Source organism: Bradysia coprophila, unplaced genomic scaffold (assembly GCF_014529535.1).
Source record: "Bradysia coprophila strain Holo2 unplaced genomic scaffold, BU_Bcop_v1 contig_358, whole genome shotgun sequence".
NCBI lineage: Eukaryota > Metazoa > Arthropoda > Insecta > Diptera > Sciaridae > Bradysia > Bradysia coprophila.
The window spans coordinates 2153637-2172074 of NW_023503616.1; the positions used below are offsets into that span (position 1 = coordinate 2153637).

General features: G+C 31.0%; 1 protein-coding gene across 14 annotated transcripts in view; it reads right to left on the reverse strand.

The window, feature by feature from the left end:
* LOC119081717 (PDZ and LIM domain protein Zasp) overlaps nucleotides 1–18229 on the reverse strand; it is a 34724-nt gene extending 16495 nt beyond the window's left edge. For 7 of the 14 annotated variants that reach the window (XM_037190848.1, XM_037190844.1, XM_037190845.1 and 4 more), the window contains exons 1-2: nucleotides 17688–18229; nucleotides 7728–7834 (exon numbers count right to left, since the gene is read on the reverse strand). In XM_037190848.1, the coding sequence (XP_037046743.1) occupies nucleotides 7728–7832 (105 nt within the window). In that variant the 5' untranslated portion in view covers nucleotides 7833–7834; nucleotides 17688–18229. The remainder of the gene's footprint in view (nucleotides 1–7727; nucleotides 7835–17687) is intronic. The other 7 variants (XM_037190853.1, XM_037190851.1, XM_037190846.1 and 4 more) reach the window with 3 other exon arrangements.
* Nucleotides 18230–18438: the final 209 nt, after the last annotated feature.

The following is an 18438-nucleotide window of genomic DNA, read 5'->3' on the forward strand; positions in this document are numbered from 1 at the left end:
TTTAGAAAATATTAATATTCAGTCATGTAGCAATAATTCATCTGGAGTGTAACTGACTTATAACATTTTTTTTTCAAGTCGATTATTGAAGATGAGAAGAACAATTAATCTCTCAGTCGATACACCTAAGACACCTAAGATACAAATTTTATTCACATATTTTATGAGGCACATTGCATTACCTCTCGCATTAACTTTTTTTTTGGTTTTGTATGTTATTGACTATCAATGAAAAATCGGTACAAATGTCGCTTCGGGCAGCTGCTATATATCAAACGTTATGCTACAATATACAATAGGTCATTTTAGAAGATTGTTTGTTTTCTTTATACTGAAACAGAAATTGTTAAGTATATCACGTTCACATGAGACAATGGTTAAACAAGATTTTGCTTAGTTCGCCAACTTTGAATTTAATAAGTGAATGAAAGGAATTCGCTTCAGTGGCATAAATTAAAAGGAAAAAAATGAGTTTATTAATTGTATCGGCAATCAACAGCGCCAATATTCGGCGTTGTTTAAATATGGAAGACTAATTCATTCCTTTAATGGCACCAAAGTCGCAGCAATAATTGCATATATGTGGAGTATACATACATGAATGTCGAGTTGTGTTGAAACAAAAACCAAAACTATAATGCAAACAAATCAACAATAAATTTGTTGATATAAAAAAACACAAAGAACTTGTTTAAAAATATAAGTCAGCCAAACAAGTGTGAAAAATTAAACTAAAAAAAACGAAAGAAATATTTGCGAATTGAGCAATCATCGTTGGCGTCAATATGTTGTTTATTTTAAATCGTTGATATATTACTTCAAACAACGAACAATCAATTAATCAATAAAAACGATCGTCTTCACCACGAAATATTTAAAAAGTAATTTTACACAAATTCTTGCCAAAAAGGCATGAAAAAAAGACTTGTGAAAGTTTGTTTTTGTCGTCTACTACGTGTTCCATTTCTAGTGATTCTTTTGAAAAACAGCCTACCGAAATCGGGCGTGCTTTCTAGTGGAACTTTTTACAGGCACCTAGAAAGGACTTCGACCCTAGAACCTAGACCTAGGACGATGAAATATGAGAAGTTGAAACGTTTAAGTGCCCATATTTCATCGCATATGCATCCAAACCCATAAGACCCTATTTGGCCCAAAAGCACATAAGATTACTTTTCAAATGATACCCCACATCACCATGTACGGCTCGTGTAACTGAGAAATATTGGTAAGAAAAGTGCAAGTTTTCGGTTGAAAACTTCAACTGCACATATTTCAATGTGGATTAATTTTAAACCCAATAAGTCCCTATTCGGCTCAATAGTACATGTGATTACCTTTCTAATGACACCCCACATGACCCTGTACGGCTCGTGTAACTGGAGAAATTTTGGTAAGAAAAGTGCAAGTTTTCGGTTTTTGATCACCTTTCACCAGTCACAAAAATTTCGAAGAATTTTTTTGAAAGTGGTTTTGGGTTCTAGGGTCGAAGGCCTTTCTAGGCAAATATAAAAAAGTCCACTGGAAAATGCGTCCGATTTCGGTAGGCTGTTTTTCAAAAGAATTCCTCTTTCGTGTGTTACTGCCGTAGTTATGCTACAAGTCAGAAAGTTGGTAAAGTACCACAATTAGTTGCAATGAAGATTATTCCTCCTGGAATTAACCTTTGGTCTGTTTCCTCGATTTAATCTTTAGACCGCAGTTAAATATGCAAAAACGTGTTCTCTGAAAGTAGGGTTGATTAATGTACCAACTCAATTGTGCAGTTTGTGAAAATTTTGCGAAATTTTCGTGAAATTTGCGAAATTGAATTTCACAAATTTCGAAAATAATTGTCCTGGTTCCAAACACCATTCTTTTAGGAGCAACTAGTCATCTGTTATCGTCAACGACGGCTGATGAAAAGAAAAACGATGAACTATGTATAGTGTTTTCTTATATGGAAAACTATATGATAAAACTAATGAAGTACAAGATTTTGTACAATTGAAAATGTTACAACGTGGGAAGTAACAGATTACACGCGAGTTTGATACGCTTGTCATTTGTAAGAGATTAATAATTATGATTATGATTAACTTTTGCAGTAGCCTAAGATTGCTAAAGAAGGTAAATGGAAGTATACTTTAAAAATGTCAATTGAAAGTTCTGTTCTTCCAAAGACACCTCCTGACTATTTTTTGAAACGAAAATAATAATTCAGAATGAGAATAAGTAAAAATGGTTTAAAAAAAAACGTTTCTCAAGTATTAGCGTTTCTTCGATAATTTCATTTTAAATGTTTTTAGTTTATTCTTACATTTTAACAACACCAACGCTCGAGCCGCTATAAATAAAATATCACATTTAAGTTGTCGGTCGTTTATCGTTGTTTTTTAAATTAAATATATATGCAAATGAATGTGCGTTAAACACCCAAATTTCAGTTACGCGATCAACATTACGTTGTTTTACATCACAGATTCGCTTCGGAAATATTTGAATTCTTTTGACGAAAAATACTTGCAGATTAGACACGAAAATGTTGGCTGGTGAACTGTTCATTTCATATTATGTGTCTGACGTGGAAAGTGAGAGAGATACTCAGTCACTTTCTATTAAAAAACCATTAAAATAAATAATTTGCCTGAAGTTTTATTTTGGTTAGTTTTGTTATTGATTCCTCTGATGTTCATCTTTTGCTTCGTTTTTACTCGCAACATTTTATAAATAATTGACCGTCTTTCATGTGCGTGCAAAAAGACGATTTCATAAATAACCTCAAATAAATGGCTAACAGTTAACATCAATAAAATTTTAATTAACGCAATGAATTTTATTCACAAAAAAAAACTTTATAGTCAGTTCAACATTACCAGCCGATTTCAATGCACTGGTGCTATCAATTATACTCTCATTTATATACATGTTATCCGAGGTGCATTTTTTAAGAACAAAGATATACATAAGGAAGTCGAATTGATTAATACCCTAATGATGTTCTGAGGTATTTCAACCTTTTAAAAACGGCAAACTGGTAGCGATGTGATGACTAAATCTACTACCTCCTTTGTTGTACATATACAATCTTTTACTTCAATACTTTCAATAATGTTGCATCAACATACATTCTGTTATATAGGAGAACTCTATGGTAACCCCGGTACATAGGAGAACTCTAGTTCATAGCTAATTTTTGTTATCGCTAACGCCAGTAGATAACAGAGACACGATGTATCTAATTTAAAGAAAATTTAAACATCACTTCTGTCTTTGCTCATCGATTTTGTATAATCTGCAAAAAACAACGTTCTGAATGGACACATTTCTTCTCACTATAAGAACCCATTTTAAGTCAACACAAGCTACAGTTTATTCGGTTTACCAACAAGTCTAACATAATAAAATGAAATAAAAATAAGTTTAATAAAACCAGAAAATGCTGACATCTACGTCACAATGAACTCCACATATATGTTTGTACACATATTATACATTGAATACATGCATTAAATACACAGAGTGGTGTAAATTCATAATTGTAAAGTACACGTGAAAATACCTGAAATGAATTTAGTTTAATGGTCCGCACAGACTTGTTGAGCAAAAATAAGCCAAACAAAGTCCAATATATTTTTTTTTCATACAAAAACTGGAATTTTCGAACAGCAAAATCCAGTACTTATGGTACGTGTACTGACATATCTATATATATGTTTAGTTAATGCGTGGGTTTTGCATATAAAAATAAAATAAATTGGATGAGGACGATCAATTTATTACATTTGTAACAAATTTTTTATTCGCTCGTTGTGCCTATAAAATTAACAAACATTTATAATTTGCGGAAAGCTCAAGGATCCGGTTGGTATGAAAAAGATATATAGGCTATGTGGACATTACACGATCATAATAATGTCATGTTCAAGACAATGTCATATAGTCCTTGTTAGTCTTGTTAAATTTGATTTAATTGTGATAAATTGTGTCCACAAGTAAAATGTTGTTGGTCGTAAACAATTTTTTTAAGATGATGATTCACAACAAACATTCGAAGCAAAATTACGAAATCTCAGCGAAAACATTATTTTCCTGCGGAATATCAATTCGTTGAACATAAAAATGATGCGACCACCACATCCTCACCGTTTAAATAATTGTAATGCATCTGCATATTTTCGTTTCCCAAATGCTAAATAGCTGACTGCCTTTTTATTTATGAGTGTAACATAACATTATAAGCAACAATAAAGAGATTAAGGTTGTGTTATGTTGTTATGGTAAACCGAATAACCCAGCATAACAAAATGTGATGTAAAAATCTTTTATTTTGGATGCGAGATGTGGTGTTGTTTTAAAAAATTTACATAATCAGTAAAATGTTTTTATTATTTTTTTTTTGTTGTTTTTGTAATAAAAAGGTTTAACATAAATAAAATCGAATCGACTACTTTCGGACTATACAGAGTATTGACGGTAAGTTCATAATTTAACAACAACAAAAAATTGAAAAGAAAGGAAAAATAAATAAATAAATCTTCCGAACCTTCTGAAATATGATTATTATTTTAATGTTGCACTTCAGTCCACACACACACTCCACACACCAAAATGTTTTTCTTGGACTTGCTTACGCGGAAATCAACATTGAAAATTAATAAATTAACATTGACTCACATATATATATGCAACAGAGAGAAATATATTTAAATTACAGCCGATTTTTTTCGAATGAATTATTGATGTACTTAATTCACATGTAACATTTTATTACGAAATCGAAATTGGCTTTTTTGTTCATTGATACATAGATGGTGATATGAAACTAGAGAAAAATATTCCTTAGACTTTCGACGATGAAGACGATAATATAATTCAATGAGTTTTATAGCTGACATAATGGTATTTTAGTGTAGATAATATATTCGTTGTGCGGTAGCCAAAACGAACGCACAACAACCACAACCAGTCGACTATAATTTGAAGATAATGCATGGCATCATTCCAACAAAACATGAACATTACCTAATGAAATTACTAAGATATTTTGTTTTAGAAGGTGTATAGACTGTGGTGTATTTATACGGTGCACTTCTTTTTTTTCGAGTTGTCAATGTATTTACATTTATTTTACTTTAGGCCATTTAATGGTAAGTATACATGTCAACGAAAATTACTCTCACTTTCTCAAGCAAATAATTTGAATATTAGTTCTGTTCAAGCAAGTGTTTGTCTATGTTTCCGATGAGAAAAAGTATTTTATCGATCATAACATTGACGGGAAATTTCTGTACAATTTACAGCACTCAGAAGGGGATCGTCTCAATCCTTTCAGGACTATCAGGAAAAAATCTTTGTTACCAACGATTTTATTAAATTGAATGCATATTGGATATTGTCATAGCTGTAATAAATTCAATCAAAACGTTAGTGCAGAGTCTTTGAAAAAACAAAAAGAATCTACATTAAGGTAAATGTATGACATAATGTGTGCAAGTCTGTCTCAAAAATACCACATGCGTGCTCCAATTGGTGGAACGACTGAATTTTAATTAAAAAAATACTGAATCTATTCTTCAAATTTTCGCATTATACGTGGTTCGCGGTACACCGTGCAATTGAGTCAAACTTAAAGGGGGCTGAGCCAATTAAAACTCTTTTTTTATTTTAAATTGCACTTAAAAATTATTTATTTTTCCCAACCGGTTTCAATAGCTAAGCTATCATCATCAGAGGCTGATAATTGACTAACATGAGAATTACATAACAGCAATAATATTATCTCTTATCTATATCTAACATAAAAATGTAAACAAACTTTACAAACTTTACTGAATCTAGTACTTCAAAGTCTTTGAAACATAAGTAAATGAAGGTGGTTTAAAAGTGATTATCCAGTTTATGACATCTACATTTTTCAATTAATTTGTCATACGCTCATCAAAACACATTATATTAATATCAAAATCTGTTATGAGTGATGTGTGGCAAGATTAGGTAAATTTTCTTTTGTGGAAGATCGGACAAATTGGCCATGTGGGATATCTGATAATGAATAATACAAAGAAAACACAGTTAAGTTGAGTGTAATACATTTACAAGCAATTTGTAATAACTGAAAATCGCATGCTTAACTCATCGATACTCTTTGATTGACTGGCATTGTTTTAAAAATATGCGAATATTATACAATAAAGTTGTCGTCAAAATTTGTAAGTTTGAACAACACGACTCATTACAAAAGTATTTTTGGGTTACGAAAGATTAAAGCAATGCCGAAGCAATTAGTGTCACCGGTAATATACGCAAATTTAAATCAATAAATTTATGAAAAGAAAAAAATAACTGATTCCGAATCAAAGTTCATGAGAAAGCCTATTTCAAAAAAAATATCTTCAATTTCTTAGCACAATCATCCCGTAACGTAGTAAACGAAAGTAATTAATTTCGTATTATTCACAGCTATTTTCCGTACTTATCATCTTAGTTTACATACATATGACCTGCAATGTACGCGTAACAATTGAAATAGTTTTTGTCGATATTATGTTTGACTTGACTCGTGCATTTTATGAATTACTTATTTTTCCAATGTTTATAACTTGTTTCACGATTTCTACAACTAAACCGATTAAAATGTAGGACACTCACGATTGTAGATAAAATCGCCGCAATTGTTTTGTTTTCTTCAATTACAAAAACAATAGCTACAGTTTGACAAAAGGTGCATTGCACTGAACTGCATATTTTCTATGAGCCGTATTCAACTATACAGTGACCTTCAGCTAAAAAGGATAAGAATGGAATAGTAACCAGAGCCAAGACTGAAAATGTATCAATGAAATTCTAATAACAAAACGTAATGTCTTACATATTACACCAACTTTACTAGTCTAAGACAGAGTGACATACTTATAATATCGTCCAGCATAAATTCATTGAAAGTTCAGAACTGCCACAATATAAACCTTAGTTACATTGTATCCAAACCCTGTATAACACATTTCCAAATGAGTTACACGGCAATAAAAAGCGCGTATATTTCTAAATTAAAATTTTTTCAGATGATTGAAAGGTAATTCGATAAAATCAGACAACAGACAAAGATTGCTAACATTGCTAAGAATATTTTTCGACTTTCATCATGCTAACCATCATTTACATTGAGAACAACAAAGAGTGAAATCCAATTTGGTCATTCACTAAGTATATATATGATATGATGTAGATATTATATCCATTATAGTATATAACGTTCGACTCGTATGTTTACAAATATAATACGAAATGACATCATTTAAATTCTTGGTATTATTATGTAGGAAATTTGCCAGACTGCACGAATCAATGAAATTTCAATATATTAAAACTTTTAAAAGAGAAGAGTTTCTCATTAACGATATATTTTTTTGTACACCGAATTATTATGTTGTTGACTGAACCTTCGAACCAATGTTTATGTATGTACGACTTGAGAAATTTGCATTTTTGAGGACTTGTTCAAAAGCATTTTTAAAAACATTTTCATTGCAATATTACTTTCGTTTCAAGTGGACGGTTGTGTGGCATGACTTGAAGCACAACAATACATTGTTTGATCAATTTTTGAGTATATATGTTGCGCCGTAGTCAATAAAAGTAAATAAAATTTAATCCGTTTAAGAAGAAAAAAATAAATATTTTCGTTAAGTATGCTAATATTACATTCAATAGCACTTCAAAGCGATAAAAATAACATTCAAACTTACTTTCTGAACGACCAATGGTGTTCCAAAATCTTTTCCGCCTTGAAGACGTAATCCCCACGGCTGGGCATCAACTCGACTTAGACGGACGGTTATAAGTTGAGCCATTTCTGAAAAATTTATAGAAGTAACGAAATTAATAATGTTTCGGCAAACTTTGATCCATTTTTTTATTTTTTATTTTTCATATAAAATTTTTATTGCACTCAACGCTCAACGCTATATAAAGACGTTCTTTGTGAGTCTTTTTAATAATTTTTTCTTCTTCTTTTAATGACTGAACCAGTAATCTTTTTAATGCTGTAGGGAAATGAACTGAAATGACATCAGATTTAAAGGAAGAATAAAAAATATGTTACTCAGCTAATTAAACATTAGATGCTAAAATTGTGTCTACAAATTAACGTTATTGCACCAGTTTTGTACTAGTATATTTGTATTATAAATCTATTCGCTCGTATTTTAAATTTAAAATCTTGGAGTATGGATAATGTTAAACGGTAGCCAACCAAATTATTCTGCTCGAGGGGTTACTAACTCGGGTAGCTCGAGGGGTTACTAACTCAGATAAACGATGAAACCGGCTCGCTTGAGGGGTGACTCAATCGGTAAATGATTTCACAGGCTTGAAGGGAATACAAAAGATCAAATGTCTGTGGAAATCTCAAGTAAATAAGAAAATGTTGAAACGCCATTTAGTCCAATACTTTATTCTGCTAGTATAGTAGATCTTGTTTCTACTGTATGCCCTTCGGGAATAGCACTTGGTTATGGGTCAGGTCAAGCTTTGGTTCTCAACACATACACCAAAAATTAGAAGGGAATACATAGTCGCTTTTGCACGTTTTCTGAACCTTTCTTTAAAAAACAATTGTAGTAAATATGAGGATTTTCTTGAAAGGATTTTCAATTTTCGCAGATTTTATTAAAGATTTTCGAAGGATTTTTATTTCGAGTGAGGTTTAACATTTATCGACCGTGTCTCTTTATTGAAAACAATACCCCTGAAACTCAAGATGTATGTCACCATCATTTATTAAAAGTCTTTTGAGCAGAACATCCTCAAAAGAATCATTGCTAATAACATTGTAGTGACGTGAAAGTGAAAGAATTAATGTACCATGAGCGTGTACAACCTACAGCGAAAAGTCCGAAAATACATAATTCGATCGAGAGTGTCACTTATACAAACTACAAACATCAAAACTTAATTGCTCACATCATTTCTGGCTGACGTCCAATCAGAAAATAATAGAATAGATCTCAGCCACAGTACAATCGATGCATTATAAGATCAATGCTATGATGTATATTCAGCGCTTCCAAGAAAGTCGTAAATTTATTAAACTAATTATTCGACTTGGTGTTTCGACATTGCAGCGAGCCGTTGGTATATTAGCACACACATTCAGTGCGGGAAGGAAAACAATTAACTTTTATTTAATGAAATAACAATTTTTTAGTCTAGACTTTTTCTGACAGATTTTTATTATATTTGTTATATGACGGTAATTGTTTTCTTTTCAGCTTTGATTTTGTTTGATGTCATAAAACGTGAAAGAAAATATCTGAATTTGTTTATTTATCTGATTGCACTACAAAGTAGTAATTCAAGTTGTATGAAAAAAATGAGATGCTTACTTTGCAGTTTGGAAAATGCTTTGCTTTCAGAAAGGAAGTAATTTTCACTATTAATGAGTTGTTAATCCAAGTAGAAAAAGTTACTCATCAGATAACATCTGACGACGTGAAGTGTAAACGACAACTCTGGTAAGCCTTCCTTTTTTCTATGTAATACATGTTGAAACTAATGAAGTACTAGATTTTAAAGCAAATACTAAGCGACTCGTTAAACAATCGATGTAGAAGATTTGATGATTATGGTTCGATACTTTTGTTGTTTGTAAAAGGTTTTTCGTTCTTCATATTTCTAAATTCGATTCTCTACAACCAGTTTAAGTCTTTTGTTTGCACAACAAAAAATCGCGTAATTTTGTTATCTTTTTTTTTGTTCAAATGCGCTGATAAACTATCGATTTGAAATTGACGACATATTTATTGACACTGATAACCGACCCTGCTTACATTAAATCATTGCACGAAAATAGAACGACAAATTTGCACATTCATCAGTCAGACCCTCAACCTGGTTAACCACGTTTATCAAATTCATCACCAGAATAACAGAATTTGCCTCGTATGTTGCAGATTACAAACTCCGGCTATAGATTAGTTTATGTGTGTTCTGAATGAAATGAGAAAAAAATAGAGTACCGTGCGGACTTAATGTACGAAAATAAAACGTCGACAAACACATAGTCAAACATTGGTGTTAAAAGTAGATTTAATGTTAAAATTAGATTATCGTAAGAAACGCCATTTTCAATTTAGCTAGCGTGGTTACACATATAGTTCTCCTTTTTGCTATTCGAGCACCGAAAATACTGCTGACTAAGTTGTATGAATTTATGCATTACAATTAAACGATCATGAATATTGCAATTATTATGATTACTAAATTGTCTGTTCTACGTTGGACGGTTTGAAGATTGATGCCGAGAATATATTTTTATTTTCAGTTCGGACTGTCAAGCCGGTAAACGTGAAAATAGCATTTATTCGGCAGACTAGAGTTATTTCGGGATTTATTATTTAAACCCATAATTTATGTCGAAGAATTATGACATTTTGATGGCTCGTATGTGAGGTAAATGTTATACATTCTTCAGTTGTTCTTCTTATATCAAACCAATCAAATATACGAAATGTTCTACATGTTTTAAAATTAGTATACATAGAACGTGGCGCGCCATGGCTGTTCTAATTTTAACTAATTTAAGATATTAATGAAAGTAATGTAAAGGTTAATATGATGGTATGGGCGATGATAGACTGTTTGTGGGTGAATCTATTTACAAAGTTTTGAGAAAAATCTGATTAAATTTCGTAATAACCGCTTGACGTCTTGATAGAAACGACGTGACTAATTGTATACTAATTGCTTGAAAGTATCTCAACAACTCATATGAAGCCATGATGTAATGCATTAACGTAAACTGCATTTACCTATTGTAATAAATCAATCAACTTTAATAAAAATTGCATACACCGTCATATAAGCGTCAATTTTACCGTTTTTTCCGATGTGAGTAATTTCGAAAGTTTTTTTTATAGAAAATGAAGTATTACTGACACTTTTTTAATCAAATTAAAATCTTAATGAGTCATGATAGTCAGGTGAAATTTAGTTCATTGGGGACATAAATAACAATTCGAATCATAACCTGATCTTCATCGAGTGGCACATCTCTGTAAATTTTGTTGACAACAGATTTTCAAAAGGACACACCTCTGAGGATTTTCAGGGATTTTCCTAGCATTTTCCAAGGATTTTTTTTACTGATTCTGGATGGATTTCCGAAGTTTTTTTTTTATTTTCAATGATTTTCTATGAAGTTGAGGATTTTCTTTCGTAAAATTTTGAATGGTTTTCTTTTGACTGATAAACGATTTTCTATGAATATTTTCCCGTTGGTCTTGAATCAAGACTCTTGTTACTACTTGTATTATCTGAAAGCGACTAATTCTTTTTTAAGCAAAGTAACTGAACAAACTTATCGGGATAGGTCATTCACAGTCGGCGCTTTATGACAGAAATTCAAATGTCTGTAAGATTCAACCGCAATTTACTTTGGTACAGATGTTATGGATATCATCACGTTAAAGGTATGGATGAACATATTTGATTATTTAAAGCAAAAATGCAAGTAAGTTGCATACATAATATTCATTCCGTTCAACTATGTCTATTTATAAATGCTTCGCTATACACAAAAAAAGGATTTTCTTTTTTCAACATAATTTAATTGCCGTCAATTTCTCACACTAAAACAATGGAACATCAGTTCTAATCGTTTTTAATCAGAATTTCATAAATATAAAAATAAAATTCACAATGTTATCTCTCAACTCTCGTAGAATAAAATTTTTTTCCCTATTTAATTCCTTTGATGTCTTAACGCTTAACGATTTTCAACCGTCATCATTTTTTTTAAATCATTAAATGTTATATGGCATTGCTGTTGAATGCTGATGGATTAATTCGTTGCACAATTTGATTTATATAATGAAATTAAATGCATATTTATGCATTTTAATCTTCAATGTCAGGGAAAATTATAAAATTTATAACATTGTTACAATGGGAATATAGAGGAACGCAGACGGTGCAGTCGTTGTAACGAGTTTTTGGAATAGAGACGATATTGTAATAAAAATACGTTTAAAGACTATAATCGCTTAGAGTTAATAAACAAGGTCAGTTAGGACTGAACAGGATTAATTTCATGGCGTATAAGATTTCAATTACATTGAAGGATATTTCACTCAAACTGACCTTTAGTGTCTGAAGAGCCATATTTTGTCTAAATAAAAGGGATATTAATTATCCGATTATGATCTTGTCATATGACTGACATTCTTCTCAGCATCTGATTTAAAGAATATCGTCTGGGGTCTGGGTCCAGTCTTCGTAAAAACCAATACTTACTAGAAATATGCACCGGATCATTATATGACTAACGCACAATGTCTTTGTACGTATTATCATCAGTATAATGAATAATAACCGAATGGACAGGTAATCATTTACAACAGAGGGTTTTATTTGTTGCATACCCGAAATATCGTAAAAATTAACCAATAACATTTCCCATTCGTATACAAGCCGACCACCGTTAGGTAGTAATTATATGATTGTATTGCATTCGGGCGAAGAGTGGTCAAAACCTCCGTAATAAATTTAAGCGGATCCATTTCCTGTTAAGTAGGAATTTTTTTTTTCTTAAATACGTTTCTGAAACATGTTTTTTGTAAAACAAATTTGCTCAAATATTTTTAAAATATACTGCATATGACATGCAAACGAATGGTTGGTAAATTTTATTTAAAATTTAAAAAAAATTGTTCAGATATAAAATATTAAAATTATGAGTCATCGCTGCATTTTTAATACACGACTGAATGTATTGGAATTACGAATAAAAATGGAAGAGTTTAAATATTATTTTGGTTTCTTTCGTTTTTTATTTCACTAAGTTCAGGTTAAATGTACCCATAATTTTTTGAATGTATAATAACCATTACATACTTTAAAGGTAGACGAACAGACGTTGTTATGATATTGAATAAAAAAAAAATTGTCTCTCTGAAAAGTGGTTTCAAATTGATTTTGTCTTAATTTTTTTCTTCGTTATGATAAGAATTATTACTCATTTACGTGGAATTTGTTCAGAGGATGTTGATTATTGTAAGAAATATTTTTCAAAGAATTTAAGTGCGAGACGTCGTTGACACCGGTCATTCGCAATTAATTCAAGACGATCATTAAAATTACAAAGAAATATAACAGACACAACTGGAATGATTGTTTTGAGCAAGAATTTTTTTTTAAATTTATTATAGTTTAGTCAACACTCTGACCTTATTTTCTCTAGACAAACTATTTAGTGTATGGTCAGGTTGGCATAAAAAATGTGAGGTTTCTAAAAAAAGTGTGTACCAGATCACCTTAATTGCCCGAAGAAAATTGGTTTAAAATAGCACTGAAACAAAAAAAAAAAAAACAAATTCAGATTTCTTATTGACAGTCGAACAAAGGCGTGTTACTCTGAATGTGCCTCATCGCAGACAGTCGCGACAGAGAAAAACTGTGTGTACCTTTTTAAAATGTGCTGAGAATATGATCCGACAATATGATTTAATCGTAAGAAGATCAACATTTTAACTCGCATTTTTACCGTACACAATGCTGTATAGTGCGCGGTGTTCAATTTAATAGAAAAATTTAAATATCTCATTAATCATCTTATGACCATCCCAAAACAAATGCTTAATCCTATAAAAGCTAAGCTCGTACTTTAAATAACCACCCAAAATATTTATTTTACATTTTTTTTTTCGTTTCAAAACCGCATGTTATCTTCTCGAAAAGAGATTCGAAACGAGCTCTAGCACATTATTTATAGAAATGACACTGGCTACAAGCAAAAAAATAAATCAATTTCTAATTTAATGAAAATCGTGTTTCGCAGAATAATTCGAATAATTCATTATCAACCAATATTTGAGGAGAGATACACATACACAATATATAACTAACTAGAATATAAAAATGTTGTTTCATTAATTTTATATATGCGGGACATGCCAATCTAAGTGTTGTTATTAATTTGTCAATTCTTTGCATAAACATTCAACTTGACTAATTAATTTTTTTTTTCATCTCAAAGATTTTTTGTTGTTGTCGTTGTTGGTATTAAATTATATTTGGGCAGATAAGGGAATTCAATTAAAAATAATAAAAAAATAATACGAATCTGTACACGATACGAATATCATTTGAAAAACAAATTGTCTCATTAAAAAAAAATCGTTCGTTTCGAGAGAGAGAAAGTCTTGGCTAAGCAAATTAATGGTTTTTCGGTGTTCATGTTTCCGACCAAAAAGAATATTTTTCGAACATTGTAATAAAATGTTGAGGAACGGGTTACATAAAATTCAATAAAGTACTTTCCATTCTTACTTTTAAAATAACGAAAAAAAAAATTGTTTTCATTTTATTGTGTTGCTGTTTATTTGATGATGCAAATCATAAAAAAGGGACTAATAATTCGGTGTGGATTCAAATTGAAATTTTATTTATTGTCACAACTCTGTCATATCCGCAATTTCGATCTTTTTTTCTTCTGTCTTTTTGTCCGTTAGAGTTGCTGAAGGTTTATAATATTTAAATTATCATGATGATGCAACGACATTTTTTGAGAATTGGTACATGTGAAAGTTTATTTTTGAATGAACGTGTGAATTCGTCACTGGAAATAAAACTTTTCACCAATCGTTATCACTTTACTTTCTGTCTGTGAATGTCATTTCTCATTTTTCCGTATGCAAATAATATTATGACAGGATATAAGTATTGAACCCGCCCACTCATTCTCTACAATAACGTCAGAGGAATATGTTTCCACTTCTATTTCTATAAAGTGCCACATATAGAAAAACACCGAACATCTGTGAAAAATAGACATTTCTCTGAAAGGATAGAGCTGAGGGGTTGTTCCGAAAATGCGTAATAAAAATTTGAATAAATTAAACGACGAAAAAGTTCCACTGAGTAATCTGAACATTTCCGGCAAGTGTTGATATGACTCTGACAATCGCTTGAACTTACAATTTTGGCTTGATAACAGATAAGACAATGTTTATCGACTGCAGAATCGACCAATTTTCGAAAATTTCAATACTGCACCCAGTATTTTTCCGAGAAATCAGAACTCTTAATCGACATTATCCGCCCTTTAATAATGTGACAAATTTAATTGAATGTTGCTTTATATGATAAATAGATAAACTGATAACTCGTTTATCGTACCTCAGTTGTCTCGTATGCGTACGCTCTTGTTTGTATGTCAATAAAATTGTTTGATTAACAAAATAATGCTTGAAAAAAGAAAAGAAAAGTTAAATAAAAAAAAACGATTTTTGTTTGCACAAAACCCATTCAACTCATACATTTAGCACAATTATATTCTTGTTTTGAAATATTATCTGTAGATTTTTCACTCGACAGCAATTTCCACCTACATTCGAAAGTATTTTTCGACCATTCGGTCGTTGGGCACTTAGCCAAATTCAAAAAGATAATACATAATGTAAGGAAAACGTGAAGAAAACCAATGGCCAACCAGCATACATTAGATTTTGCTGTTATGTAGATGTATATGACTGATACGAAAAACAAGAACATTTCAAAATTTATATTTATATTTTGTGCGCACACATCAAAAAAATGCTGACACGTTCGCATATACTTCTATATAACATGCAAGGCTTTTCGAACATAAATTCTTTAAATCTAAATTTGACTCATGTTGAAAATCCATAGGTGTGTTTCGATATAATGTCTACCTTGATCTTGAATTAAAGGGTTTATATTCGGTGACTATTTTCATTAAAATTCCATAAAATCTGAAAATTGTCAAGCTCGCACAGCTTACGTTTATTCGATCTGACAGCAACATTTTCTTCTTTAAATTGAGCAGAAAAAAACTTTTTTTTTCTCTGTAGAATACATTTTTGTTAAGCATTTAACGCAAACTGTTCGCATAAGATAAATTTATTGTCAGTTAACTGAAATCTAGGGCAAATTAATGTCTGATCGAACAAATTAAATCTTAATTTATGTGATAATGAATGTCAGAGTTAATAATGCTTTGCCTCAGTTTTTCTTGTTGTTATAGTTAGCATTTTGAACTTGAGACATAATTGCAATATCTATCGGCTTCTTTGGTACAGAGTGCAGATGCTGAGAGATTATGAAGCCTAATAAACCTTCTTAGGTTTGACAGTTTATTCTTGGAAATTAGTCTTACACATGTCCAAACTGGATAGTAGAAAGACTACTCAACGTAATGCGTTGAGCTAATTGTAAATTATGACTTAACTATATACAGAATATCCATGAGCGAGCGGCATAAATTATAAAGTTTTCTTGTGATTTTTAAAGTTCAAATTGAAAGTGATTCGCTTGATTATAAATAATGACTTAGAAGTAAATTCTAGTCAACACAATAAAATAACAATAAAAATTTCTATGTTTCTTTATAGCTTCGGACAACAACATTAGCATCTCGATTAGCATCTTTCTGTTTATTGGCTTTACAACAGTCATTAACAAGAAAGTACTTTTACCCCGGTTCCAAAATGAATATAACCCAGATTTAAATTGTTTTAAAATTAAAATCATTTAAAATGCCGAGTCTGCAGTGTTTTTTCAAAACAATTTAATTATTCAAATAGTTCTTTAGGTATGCTTTTTTCACACAGAACAGACGCGTATACTATTTAAACACAGGTCTGTTCAATAGCTTGACATTGGGAGCAGATTTCTCACAGTTTCATTGTTTTCTATTTTAATGATACGAATATTTGTTTGTGATTCATCGTGTTCTTCTGTTTACATTTTGGTTTAATTACACAGTATCTCTTGACCGAGTCCCCTGAACATTGTTCGAAAACAAGAAGATAGAAAATATTTTGAATAAAAATTTGAAATGATGATTTTAGCCACAAAACCACGACCCATAAACTTGCTTATTCATATATGAAAAACTTCACATATGTTGAAACGGAAAGATGAACAATCGGATAACCAATAAAAATGGAAATGAATTTCGGAGAAAAAGATGTATCGTTATGCATTTGTGTGGTAATTGTGATCTGACGAAAGTAAATGCAAATTATTTAACTAGCAATGATCGAATCAACATTTCCTATTCCCTAAAATTACTATTACTGTCCGACTCAAGTAAAACGAGACACGGACATATCCTCCCACGTCATGATTATGACTTCAAATCGAATTATATTCGACCTGCTTTGAAAGGCGATATTATTTATAGGAAGTCTACACGTGGATTTATATGGAACACAGGTGGTTAATGGAAATTCGTTGGCTTATAATAAGGCTACATTTGTGTTGAAACAAAGTGATAAACGTATTGTTCTTTGTTTAAACTTAAATGTAACTATATTTACACAGGAACAACTGTGCTGAATTATTAGAATAATAATAATTCATGTATATTTGGCTCATAACTAACCGTTTGCATTTGGCGTGAATTGTTAACGAAAGTAAATGTTCTACATATTCCATTCCATACCAGTACAGTTTATCACTTTTCGACTAAAAAGACAATGCACATTTGAAGTGGAATATACTTTATTTTTTTTTCGAATTTCGCACTTGAATAAATAATTTCATTTTTGAAAAAAGAAAAATATTTTGGGGCTTATGTAATTGTCTATTGTTGTAGGAAAGCTATTTTTAAGAATTATGTCAGAGCGCAAGCTCGATTGTTTTTCAATGATATTGAAAAATTAAGTTAAAAAAATGAGACTCACCTCAGATCCTAAAAATTCTTTTTTATCAAAATCGTCGTACGATAAACCTTCTCAATGAACACTGAAATCAACTGGCGATTCACCAACAGTATCCGCATAAAACAGTTAAGTCGATTTTATTTGGATCACTCACACACTTTTTTATGTAATAATCCAAATTAACACTTAGTAGGATAACGATAAATCGAAACAAAATAAATATTAACAGACACACACCAATAATTTCGTAAAACTTCTGTTTTTTCAAATATTTTTTTTTAAGAAAAAGCAAAACAAAAAATAACTGAAAATTTTCTTCTTTAATAATTCTTTTTCGTTGAAGGATTTTCGCTAGTTCTTATTTTTAGATCGGTTAGGAAACTTGATCAGCTCGCGTGACGTAACTATCGCGCGCGGCTTCCGTTTAAAATACACACAATATACAAAAAAGTGAGAGAGTAAATCAGTTACGAACAAAATAAAATTCGTTTTTGTAGAAAAATATATTTTTTTATTTTAATCCGACTACACTCACGGACCTCGCTCGAATGCCGCAAAAATATTTTTAAATGAACGCGAGGAGCTGTTTTTGTTAAAAGTCGACTTATCGGCGCACGTCGCATCTAAACAGCAAATTAATGCATGTATACATATTGTGTGTATATATAGTGAAAAATGTGCTTTCAATGTGTTTGTTCAATAGCAATCGTACTCTTTATCACGTTCTTCTGTTTGGAGCTCACTTTGAGTTTGGAGTAAGTGTATTCGAAGG